The sequence below is a fragment of the Anoplolepis gracilipes genome, chromosome 15 (assembly GCF_047496725.1).
Source record: "Anoplolepis gracilipes chromosome 15, ASM4749672v1, whole genome shotgun sequence".
NCBI lineage: Eukaryota > Metazoa > Arthropoda > Insecta > Hymenoptera > Formicidae > Anoplolepis > Anoplolepis gracilipes.
Window position 1 is genome coordinate 3,741,941 of NC_132984.1, and position 12,472 is coordinate 3,754,412.

Below are 12,472 nucleotides of genomic sequence, written 5' to 3' on the forward strand. Positions count from 1 at the left end.
CATTTAATAAAATTAAAAAAAATAATACATATTACAGTATAATTATATATATATAGAGTATGTAACCTTATATGGCATATCACATGTACAAAAAATTTTAAAAAACAATGTAAAAATAATCACTAGTTATCATTAGATTATTCTAGTGATGGTACAGTATTAATTCTGACTGGGAACCTTAGCATCTCGTATTTTCATTAGGTATTTTTGGCCCAGGGTTTTCACCAACCTTTGTAAAAATACAAAATTTAGTAATACAATTACATTAAAGTCGATCGAAAGATTCATTCAGTTTTGCCCTTTTTTTCTAGTTTTCTTGCTATAAGCTCACTTTAAATAATTTATAATTGTAGTACAACTCTATTTTATATAATTTTATGCTCTATTATATATATTTGTAAAGTCTACTTCTTCAAATGCTTTGTATTTGTTACACAACACATAAAATTATCAATAAAATTTTAAATCAGCAAGTTTTATTTAACAAATGTTGAATAGTTTAAGAACAGGATTTAAAAGCTATGAGGAAGAAACTGAATGAAATTTTTGATCAATTTAATTACATGCAGTAAAAGAATTAAGTGAAAGAGGTATATATACCATTTTCCAAAATTCGGGAAACAATATAGTATATAAATCAATCGTAACGCAGTCGGTTTGGCGATCCACACTTCGTCCAGTTTATTCGCAATCGCTACGCCCATTAAAGTTGCGCAACGTTCCGCGCTAACTTTGTTTGTGGCTACTTCCGTGTTTATACCGTATTTCTAAAATAATAATAATAATAACATTACAATAAATTAGTTAAATATGTGTATACATTATAATCAATTAACAAAAAAAAATATACAGAGTGTTCTACGAAACTTGAGAGAGAGGAAAAGAGTTTCATTTCACTAAAATACTTTCAGAAAAACATAAATAAAGTAGTGAATTCTACGCACTCTTTTTACATTACTATTTTTATACAGCAGTTGTATCATTATAATATATTTTATCGTATCTCAAATTTTATAGGATACTCTTGTATAAATGAAATTGAAGTGCTTCATGTTATACTTCGCCAGATTTCTCTGTGAAACTCTCGGCTAGAAAATTAGTCTGTATCGGACCCGGACAAACGATCGTCACGTCGATATGTTTATCATGGTGGTCCATTATTAGTGATTTAAAATAACCCTGTGAATAATTTAATGTTAATGTCCAAAGTTTAACAATTATTGCATTTGGTTAAAAAAATTATCATACTTACGTGTAACGCATGTTTAGCGCCACAATAGGACCCCGACCTAACTACCGGTAAAAATCCCGCGACGCTCGAGTTAATGACAATTTGACCCTTGCCTGTCTGTAAAAAGTGCTTAACCGCTAATCTACTCAAGGATAAGACGGAGAATACATTCAAGTCGAACATCTCCTTGTCAACTGTCAGCTCGATTTTCTCCCAGTCTGCCCTTTGACTGCGACCGGCATTATTAACGAGTATATCCAACTGAAATGTCCAGATAAAAGATAATAGGGAATAAATAATATACATATAATAAAAATGACAAATATAAAAGATTTCATCGAATCAACGTGAGATCGTAGATACGTCAAAGTACATACTTTGCCAAATTTGTCGAGCACGTGTCGGAACGCTTTCTCGTGCGAGTTCAGATCAAGTAAATCCAAGGGGTGCACTTCCACATCGTCGTCGCTCAAGTATTCATTTTCTGAAGAGAAGTGAAACGTTTATAAAAATCTCAGCATGTTTCAATATAACGCAGTTTAGTATCTCAAGTTACATATATGGAGAAAAATCGTTTATTTGTTGGAACGAACGTGTCAATCTACCTTCCAGACACCTCCTCTTCACTTGTTCTAATTCGGCGATCCTTCGAGCGGACAAGATTAATTTACAGCCTGCTTTAGCCAGCACGTAGGCCAGTTGCTCTCCGATACCGCTGGATGCGCCTGTTATCCATACAACTTTGCCTCTCAACGAAGCTGTGGCAACACACAAAATAAATCGATGTAGATTTATTTATACATTTGAGCTTCTATTTTAGATGATATATAAAGTTACAACAGATTTGGCGAGAGAGAATTTTATTTTTATATGTATGTGTGTGTACTAAGTATATGTAAAATGTTATATAAAGAGAAAACTCTGTCTCGAATTCTTCTGTTGCCAAATTGTGTGTACAGACGTACACATCATTTATTTCATCTGATTTATAATTGATCGAAGAAAAATTTCTCGTCACTTTGTAGATTAGTGTAAAGATAAATATACTTACACACAGGCTTGCCGAATATCTCCTTTACAGCGAGTAATATATCGCAATCCAAAATCGAAGCAAAAATAAAATAAGCGAGATAATAGAGTAGAGTTAGCAGACCAACAGTTGCGAGAAAAGCCATATTATCACGATTCCAAAAATCCCTGCAAATAAACCACTGAAATTATTATTACACACACACACATATATATATATATTTTTTTTTTAATGCAATTGTGTCTTCCTTTTAAGTGATGTGTATTTTTTCAACGCGCATCTCAATCGATATAAAAATTTTTATTATTAGAAAATCTAAAGAGAGAGAGAGAGAGAGATTTATATTTTTGAAAAAATTATTAGTTTTGGTAGAAAGATTTTATTATCTTATATTTTCCTTTTATTAAATTTAACTTCTTCTATTTTCTTATGTAATAAATATTAATAATAAATTATAGTAAATTTCCAAGTCAGATCCAAACATAGAGATATGAAAATAAAATGCGCGAGTCTTATGCTAATTCGTAAATGGATAAAGGAATAGGAAGAGAACGCTGTATATGAGCCTCTTGTGTTCTTATCTAAGTGTTTTTCCACGATCATACGAGAAGAGGGAAACTTATGTTTGCATATGATGAGATAAGGACTAACGAGCCCATGAGCAGCGTTCTTTTTCTATTTCTCAATCGCGTTTTTTATTCTCTCGCATCTTATATCTCTATTCAAAAGACTTTTTGCATACGATACATATCATCAAGATTACGCTCCTGAATAATTTTCAAAAGTTTTTAGGTGTCAACGCTTTCAATACTGTTTGTGATATTCTTTCTGTCTTTTATACATTTCGCATTAAATTCAAAATACTTTCAAAATCGAAACTAGAATACGCGTGTCGCGTTTTCTCTTTATTTTTAAACAAAGATTTAATTTTCAATCGTTGTCCTTTGAAACTTTAACATCGCATTGCAGATTCTGTTATTATGTAAAAAGATATATCCTCGAATATTACGCAATTAGTAATAATTAATTAGTCTCAATTAATTCTAACCACCCAGTAAAAAATTTCTCATATATAATTATATATAACAATATAAAAATATAATAAAAATATATAAAATTCTGTATAAGTTGTGTATAGTTATGTATAGTATGCATAATTTTGTATTATTGTTGACTGACATTTAGCCAACATTAATATTAAATTATATATAATTATACAATAAGTCATATATTATTGTATATAATTATACGTAACTTATATAAAATTTTATATATTTCTATATAATTTTATATGGTCATATATCATATATGATTATACATAACAAATTTTTTACCGGGCAAAGCAGATTGAAGGTTAAAAAGATACAAGCTATTAGAATATGCACACAGATAAAAGACAACTAGGTAATATTAATTACTATATAGTTTCAAATCATTTACTGTATACACGTAATTTTTATTTATTTTTTTTGTTACATAACATATCACTAAATTTTAATACTTAATAACTGCCAAATTATTAATAATAATTTGTTTTCTTTTTACTGAATATATTAATATGCAATTGTACACATATACTAATATACAAATATACACTCTGTTATGATAAATAAATCAAATGTAAGATGTAAATTAAGAGTTTTTAAAAATTTACTAAAAATGTAATATAAAGATAATATAATCTTAAAATTTTTTACAATACAAAGAATATAATATTTATGAAATTTGATGGCCAGAAAATAATTTTATATTGTGTATTCGCGGTTGTATATTCTCTATTATTATGACAACCGCGAAAAAAATCCCGTTGTTGTGGCATATACGTTATTTAAAATGTATAGAAAACTAAATTGAACAATATTTTTTTAACTTCTAGCATTAAAATAAATAATTTCAGTACCAGAGAAATATTCAGAAAAATATAGCAATATTCAAATGTCATATTTTATCTAATATTTCTATCTAAAATATCTCTTACAAACATTTTGTACTTGTCAAAAAATGTTTTTGTTCTCTTTTTTTTAATTTTATCTTTTTCGCTTGTTACTTTTATAAATTATTTATTTGTAAATAACTTTGAATATATTAAAACACACAATACCGAATTTATATATTAGATCTGCACATACAACTAATAATAAATTCCGAGACTAGATATAAATCATTACTTACAATTATATTATTATGTATTTCAATATACAATTGCAAATTATTTCTAGTATCTTCTGAAAGTAGCGTCTCCAAGAAGCATTTTAAAAAAATGACAGTAACAAATATATAAGGTGTCCGAGAATGAATAGTAGGTTTCATTTTGATAATTATCGACACATAACGGTGATAATATGCATATGGTATAAGTAAAATCGTCAAACAATTTTTGTCATGTATAATAAAAAATGAATAATTTATATCTAATCTCGGAATTTATTATCAGTTGTATTGCTTGATAACCGCGCGCGCAAACGCGCAGTTATCAGACAAAATCCTCATCTTTCGTTCTTGAACACCCTATATATAAGGTCTGTTCTTCATAACTGATAATTAGTTTAGAGTTTATTTTTTTCCCAGCTAAAAAGGACAAACTTATATACTCAGGTTTAATTGTAGATTTGTCACAGAAAGAATATAATTCATTTAAGTATAAAAAATGTAAAACTATAATAACAAATCGAATAAAATCGTTTATAAAATATTCCTTATGATTGATTATATATCGATTAAACATTTTGAACATCTCTTATTTCTAGCTAAAGAAACTAATTTTTATTTTACTAGTATGATCCAAAACTACCTATCCTTATTTTACTAACAATAAGTCACGTGTCAAATCGAGTCACATGTCAAATGTCAATAACGCTATCTTGAAAGAAGATGCTTTCCGAATAATTTATATGAAAGATCTCTCAAGTACAGTGACGTGCATGGTTTATCTTCTTAGTTACCCTTCCTGTATTCGACGCAAAATTCAATCTTTTTATATCTATTTTATATCTTTTTTTACCTCTTCTATCTTTAGATTTATGTATTCCTCTTTCTTATATACCTTCACTCACTCTTCTAACTTACCAGTTCTTCTAAAAACTAAAGGGGTCACTATAAATAATCAGAGCAGACACGTACACAATGGGTGATACAACGACTTCGTCAACAGACGTCGACGAGAATAATGTAAGAGAATCGAGCATCTCAACATTACAACCATATGCGGACTTAAGTCATAGACTTGTAAAACTTGTAGAGGAGCTTTGTACAAGAAAAAATTATATTAAGCAAGACGGAGTTTTGTACAAGGAAAAAATGATATTAGAAAGGCAGTTGACAGATTGACACCTCGGGATTACGTTCTAAAATTTACTCTTTGAAATAGAGTAACATTTCATTGACAATCAGGATAAAGATTGTTTTTCCTTTCGTCTTTATTGGTCACTCTCTAATACTGTTGTACTCCAAGGAGTAACTCAAGGAACGTAATCCGGCATGATTCGAATATATTCGGAGCACGTATAAATAATATTTAAATTAAAACACGTATAAGTTAGCCAAATGTCGTTAAGTTTAATCGAAATCAATAGTTTCAAATTTTTATTTTATTTTTTATTAAAAATCAAGACCTCTTCTTATCTATATCTGCAGTTAATGCTGTCAAGATATTTTTAACTCGATGATTTAAGCCCAGATAATACTGAGAAACATAAATATGCGCGATAGCAAATCGATCAATAATAATAAAATTGTTCAAAATTCAAAATTTCGATGAATTGATTTTGTATTTGCTTAAATTTTCTTGTCTCCATGCAAATTCTTTCCTTTCTCTTTTTTATTTTAATATGATGTAATATGAAGCGTCTTGATCTTCCTCTACCATTATTCATTATCTTCCACGACAAAGAGGTAGAAAAAGCGAATCAATATAAAAGATGTGTCAGAATAGAATGCTAAAGGTCGACTTCAAAAAACTTTTCTTTGTATCTCGAGCTAGATTGAATTAAATCATATTTAACATGAGATAACTGAAGATGCAGGGATTAGTATTATTACTTTCTAAGGAAGATTTGAGTACAAAAATCGACTAGAAATTTTATATAGTATATTAATTTTAATTCTACATGTTCTATTAATTCTAATTCGCAACTTACTCTTTCTTTTATAGATTAATATCTCATCGATTGACACTGATACATGAAGCAAATCTTTTTCGAATTCTATCACACGTCAAAACATTTAACTATCTAATTAATTTATCTAACTATCGTGGCGCATGTTAGCATATGGAAAACTGCTTGTCGCATATTATCTCTTTAAGCATTTGAGCAGACAGTAGTTGTTGATAAGCATGTTCAAAGAGCGATTTTATTGTGAAATCACTTGAAACAGAAAAGACTTATTTTTCCTTTAATACGTTTCATCAAACATTCTGAAATTATTATATTTTTTATTATATATATTTTATTATATACAGATACATATATATATATATATATATATATATATATATGTATATAAAATTCTCTATAAAATTTTCCCTCTCTCAATAATACATAATTTTTATTCTGTGTGCATACAGGAACATGAATATAATACAAATATAAATATGGCTAAAAAGAATATATTTTAGAGAGAGATTATATTGTGGACATTTTGCCTTTCATTCGCACGAAATTTTACTTTGGAAATCGAAATTTTTGCTAATTCTTATTTAGTTTATCTTTTGCAAACATTACATTTGTATAGTCATGATGAATATTTATTATATACATTATGTAGGCAGCGCATAAACTAATTATAATATTGAATAATCATAATAATGAGGTGATGTTAGATCATTGTGTTTATCACTTATGTAACATTTCTAAAAATAATTTTTGTTGAAAAGGAAAATATAATGTTTCTCAAAAAGTAGTTTACTTGCATTAGCATAGAGAAAAAGCACGATATGCGGCAAAGACTTTAAATTGTAAATTATTTGTAACCATCTATTCCCTGGTTGCTTTTCGTATTCGTTGAAAATATAAATATTCCTGAAATTAGACGAAAATTTAAAAACGTGATGTAGCAATCTAATTGTGCAATTATAAGTATAATTGCGATATTTATATCTAAATAATTTTTTTATAATTATATATATATATAGTTAAAAAAATCAGAAAGCGATTATCGGGATGTAATAGAAAATCGATCACTTACTATCAAAAATGACGCGCCGAGAAGCAGGCTTTTCAATTTCGCGTCGATATCTATGGGAAATGTGAGCAATAGAATATAATCGACCGATAAGTGGTCCCATTGATGCATTAGCGATGCGACTTGACGCGATCCGTCTAACGATATTACCTAAAGCGAAAAAAAATACACATATAAATATAAATATATATATATATAAGTAAAAAAATATTTAATATTCTTATAATAATTATATAAAAATATATAAATATTTTTATATAAATTCTATAAATATTTTTTTTCTTATTTGTATATAAATGTTAATATCATATTTCTAGTAAGTAAGAAAAATAAAAGTAAATTAAAATAATGCGATAAATGAGGAAATATTGCGGCAAATATATTCCACACTCGCGCTTTCATAATACGATATTATTCGCATTAAGCATGGATGATTGTTTGCTATTTTTAAAGTGGCATTTTTACATACTTTACAAGGTTGATTTATTCACCTGAAACTGTGCTTCTTTATACATGCAACAAGGTCCGTATATATTACAGAGAGGTTCCTTGAACGCGTCATACACCGTAAAATTCGGTCCCATCATACTAAAGTTCTTCTCCACGCTACCGATGAGATGCGCGCTTTCTACTGTAATTTTCTGTACAAATACACGAGATGATGAAACAATAGGATAGAAATTCGTTCGTCCAAGGTCAATCCGTCTTTTATCTTTTATTTTTTATTTTATAGCCAACAGTCGATCATCAATTCTGCTCTTTTCATTCGTTTTTTCTTAGTTTAAAGAGAGTTTAAATGAATATTTCTGTGTCTTAATGGAATTTTTATTATATATACAAAAATAATTATATATGCAAAAAATTAATTATATATATAAAAAAAATATATATATTCCTTTACTATGTATAGAACTTTTATATATTCTTTTTCACAAGATATCTGACTTAGGTGATACGTTGACAGTTAATAAACATCGATTCGAAGGCGCAAGTGCGGGGAATAATCATAGGGCATTCCCCTCATCAGGCGTCATATTAATAAACATCATTCATGTTTATTAATATAACGTCTGTCCCGTAAACTTGCCTGTCGCACTCCAGGCACGTGCCAACTGGGATCCTTTCGCATAATGAATGCGGTCTCGCCGCATTGGTCCAGAACATTCAGTACGAAACCCTTGTACAAGCCGCACAACCGTGACTCCGTTTCCGACTGGGACTCCATGGCAAGGAACAGCGTTTCCGCTCGTGGCACTTTTACCCTGTACTGATTACCCCTCTCCGTCCTACCGAGTACTACCGAGGATTTCGCATGAATCGTGTATGTATATCTTGTTCGAATTCATACATATTTATGTATATAATTATTCAGGGATGGGAAAGTTACTTTTAAAAAGTAAGTAGTTAACGTTATTCGTTATTTATTATAAAAAATAACTAGTTATCGTTATCGTTACTTTTTTAATGTTAAAACAAGATGAAGAATTAAATAAAAAATATACTTTTGTAGTATATTTTATTTAAAAAATTAATAATTAAAATATTAATAAATTTGTTAAAATTTTTTATTTTAAATTTGCAAAACCATAAATAGTAAGGGAAAAATTTTTAAACACTCAAAGTATAAATAAAAAATTTTGGTTTTGCATTAAATTTATAACTATAGTCAAATACACGATATATTTGTCGTACTCTTATAATTATGGTTCGTATTCAGAACGCGCTTACAAAGATGAATATCTGTTGACAATTGAAGATTGAATATATGAAAGTCGAAAATATGTTATAAATAGGTTCCATATATAAAAAGTAACGATAAAAGTAACTGTTAAATTCGTTACCGTTATTAAAAAAATGTAACTACGTTACCGCTACAGTTACAAAAAAAAAATAGTAACGCAGTTATCACTACGTTACCAAAAAAAAATAACTGTAACGGTAACGGTTACACCTAACGCGTTACTTCCCAACCCTGTAATTATTCTATTTTTTTACACACAGTATATATATAATTCATTTACAAATTATTATAAATTAAATCCACAATAAAAATAAATTAATATTTTTATTTATTATAAGAGTTGATATTTGTATTTTTATTCATTTATATATATTTATATATATTTAACTATTAAATATATATATTTAATTATTAAAAATTCCTCTTAGGCTGAGTGTACGTGAGATGCGTTAAATACGTACGAGTACTCAAATCAATAACCTGCTGAATTTCCAACTGTTCTACGCCGGCCAAGAACTGGGTGCCGGAGGTCGCGTTGAATTGCGCCCTGGGTGTCGAGATCCAGTCCTGAGTGTTGATGGGAATAGGCCTTCGCGGAAATCGAAGTTCACCTTCTGCAAGAGCAATGTGACGATACGCGCGCGAGTAAATTAAAAAGACCGCTCGGAATTTTATTAAGCGCGCGGGCACTCTCGCATTAATCGAGAAATCGATTCCCTCGCCTTACGTAACGAGACTCTCGTTTAACCCTTCTTCCAAGACCGTAATTACAGTATAGAAGAAATTCAATTAAACTATTATTCTTCCTACATCCTTATCAATTCTTGAGCGAGGCATTTTTGTCAAACGAAAAACGCCGATTTTTCTCAGCCTAAACTGAAGTTGCGATGCTCCTTTTGTCGATTATGATAATGATAATAAATTTAAATTAAGTAGCTTTATTTACGAATATCGATTGCGATCTAATAATGAAAACTAAAACACACACACAAACTGAAGTAAAATAATTAATACACTATTTCTTTCTCCATTTAAGTATGATAATCTCTTTAGTTTTTTAAACATCTGCCGTTATCTTACTGTCAGCGAAAATATATTAGATATTTACCTGTCGGTTGACGTGTGATGACAGTGCTGTTGGCGTAAATAATCGGCACGTGCTCCTGCATCTCTATCGTCTGTGTCCCCGTGCTCGACGTCGCTAAGGGATCCGGAAAAAAAAAGTGTAATGTTTACAACGTAGGTTTTCTAAAAGAATAACGTCGCGCCTATGCGTGTGATAAGAACGCGATATCGCTCATTGTCTGATACCGGTTGCCGGTGAGTATTCGCTGCTCGTGGACGCCTCGTTCAACTGTTGCGCGTAATTCCGTTCCATCATCGGATTCGCTTCCGTGTATCGCATGAATGTATTGCAATAAAATCGATCGACGAACAGAGATAAGAGCGAGATGAGTTAGACTCGCGATCGATATCTCCTTCTTACTACTGAGATTTAGTTTAATTATCCGCGATGTGCGAATTCGCGCGCTAACCGTCGAGCGAACACTGTTGAGATGATTCGCGATTTAATTCTTGGTCTATCCTTGTTATCGTCTCTGATAAATCAACCATTTATCTTTGACGTGGATAAGCAGTATCTCATGTTAGATATCGATAATATATAAGTACTTATAGTACATACATTTGTCCGTAAAACAAAAGAGCTGACCCGAATCGAGAGCCAAAAATCACCAATGATAAGCGCACAAAAAATGTAGAAATAAAATTGTTTCTCTTTTCCCATATGTGTTTAATGTATTTGAATATACATGTATCTTTGCGTTTATTTTTATGTATTTTATATATTTTTTTCAGTCAATTATATAATCTTATTCTTCTGTGATTGTGACTAATTTTATATAACTTTGCTATTAATTAATTGTGATCATTAATCTCGTTAAATATTTTCTTACATTTCTCGTTTTTCATTTTAATCTTGACGACTACTTGCAGTTATTTAATTATTATATAAAAATATTTTTTAAGAGTGTAGACATTTTCATTTAATAGCACCTACGAGAAAATAGATAATTTATGATAATTTATGATTTGAAAAGAATGTAAATGGGCATATATGCGTATATATAGCCCATTTCAGTGTTCAGTATAAACCGACGAAAAAAATGGATAATATTTTGCAAAAAGAAAAAAAAAGGTATAAGATAAATGACGCAATTCTGATGAAAAATATATAATTTTTAATTTAAATATATTTTTTAAAAAGAATCATTTTTCTCGTATTTATTTCAATTCTTTAAAATCATTTTCTCGTCGATTGTATCGATCTACTGGACCTTCTATAAAATATTACTGGACTTTCTACACTTGACACTCTGTGCACATACTTTAATGCGCGTATTAACATAATTGCATATTCATACTAATCATCATATATTCATAAACCATTTATAATTTTTATACATATAATAATATCTTAAATGTAAATAAAATGTATAATTGTATTTTATAAATATAAATAATGTGCGTATTATTAAAATAAATAAAAAAAATATGCGCATTGCATTGATCTTTTATACACTTTCTTAATAAAATTCTCTTTCTTTGCACATATAATATTATAAATGAATTCATTAGATTTAAGTCCTTTTGCCGTTCCAAATCAATTTTGCAGCAAGCGAAATAATATTTCCATTATCATCGGGCTTTTACTCTTAAAACTCGTGATAAGATTTTACTTTTACGAGTACTTATCTTTCGGTTAAAAACACGTATACATGTATAAGTATATATATAGATCACACGCGGTGAAATTCATGTAAATATACTTAAAATATATTTAAAATGTAAATATATCTAAAATCTACAAATATATTAAACAGCAGGTTCTGAATCTTCAACTTCTGAATGAGAGAAAAAAACAAAGTCTTGACTCTTTTATAATTCGAATAATCTGATGTTAAACCCTAGCCTTTGTTTAATAATATTATGTCTTTCATTAAAATTTTTTAACGATTTTTTTTTTACTTATAATTATAATTACTGAAGCGAAAGCAAGCATGAAATGTTTGCGGCGTCCTATGTTAATTTCTTCGTTCAATATACTTATCTATGACATTTACATTTAAATCGATTCTTTTATTTCTAATTGCCAATTAATTTTATAATAATATATATAATAATAGTTATTCTGTTCTCTTTTCTGATATATAAATAAATATTTTAAAAAACTAAGGAGATTATCATAAGAATCATAGAAAAAAAGATCAAATAGAGTTTAAGTGAGAAG

The 12,472-nt window shown here is 28.9% G+C and overlaps 2 protein-coding genes and 1 long non-coding RNA gene across 4 annotated transcripts; 1 reads left to right on the forward strand and 2 right to left on the reverse strand.

Annotated features, from left to right (window-relative positions):
- Nucleotides 1–12: 12 nt before the first annotated feature.
- Nucleotides 13–6,419, reverse strand: LOC140673929 (dehydrogenase/reductase SDR family member 7). 2 transcript variants are annotated; one of them, XM_072907189.1, is made up of 8 exons: nucleotides 6,398–6,419; nucleotides 2,283–2,428; nucleotides 1,837–1,989; nucleotides 1,609–1,715; nucleotides 1,253–1,492; nucleotides 1,060–1,179; nucleotides 601–767; nucleotides 13–229 (listed from the first exon to the last, which is right to left on the reverse strand). In XM_072907189.1, exons 2-8 carry the CDS (start codon nucleotides 2,404–2,406, stop codon nucleotides 160–162), a joined length of 981 nt encoding a protein of 326 aa, XP_072763290.1. In that variant the 5' UTR covers nucleotides 2,407–2,428; nucleotides 6,398–6,419; the 3' UTR covers nucleotides 13–159. The 2 variants fall into 2 exon arrangements, with proteins under 2 accessions (XP_072763290.1, XP_072763289.1); XM_072907188.1 differs by lacking the exon at nucleotides 6,398–6,419 and adding an exon at nucleotides 5,328–5,482.
- Nucleotides 6,420–6,765: 346 nt separating this feature from the next.
- Nucleotides 6,766–10,629, reverse strand: LOC140673930 (phospholipid scramblase 1). The gene is made up of 7 exons (XM_072907190.1): nucleotides 10,495–10,629; nucleotides 10,292–10,384; nucleotides 9,645–9,797; nucleotides 8,530–8,738; nucleotides 7,934–8,083; nucleotides 7,446–7,592; nucleotides 6,766–7,279 (listed from the first exon to the last, which is right to left on the reverse strand). Exons 1-7 carry the CDS (start codon nucleotides 10,586–10,588, stop codon nucleotides 7,235–7,237), a joined length of 891 nt encoding a protein of 296 aa, XP_072763291.1. The 5' UTR covers nucleotides 10,589–10,629; the 3' UTR covers nucleotides 6,766–7,234.
- LOC140673935 (uncharacterized) lies at nucleotides 8,004–9,749 on the forward strand. Its single transcript, XR_012048128.1, has 3 exons — nucleotides 8,004–8,137; nucleotides 8,407–8,763; nucleotides 9,612–9,749. It is a non-coding gene; the product is annotated as an uncharacterized lncRNA (long non-coding RNA).
- Nucleotides 10,630–12,472: the final 1,843 nt, after the last annotated feature.

Excerpts from the sequence above, each read along its gene's own strand:
- LOC140673929 (XM_072907189.1), bottom strand. The coding sequence starts at position 2,406 with ATGGCTTTTCTCGCAACTGTTGGTCTGCTAACTCTACTCTATTATCTC. Across the intron at positions 1,990-2,282 it reads GATATTCGGCAAGCCTGTGT|CTTCGTTGAGAGGCAAAGTT; the intron begins GTAAGTATATTT and ends GTGTTGCCACAG. Across the intron at positions 1,493-1,608 it reads TGCTCGACAAATTTGGCAAA|TTGGATATACTCGTTAATAA; the intron begins GTATGTACTTTG and ends TGGACATTTCAG.
- LOC140673930 (XM_072907190.1), bottom strand. The coding sequence starts at position 10,588 with ATGCGATACACGGAAGCGAATCCGATGATGGAACGGAATTACGCGCAA. Across the intron at positions 7,593-7,933 it reads ATAAAGAAGCACAGTTTCAG|GTAATATCGTTAGACGGATC; the intron begins GTGAATAAATCA and ends TTTTCGCTTTAG. Across the intron at positions 7,280-7,445 it reads TCGGCGCGTCATTTTTGATA|GAATATTTATATTTTCAACG; the intron begins GTAAGTGATCGA and ends GTCTAATTTCAG.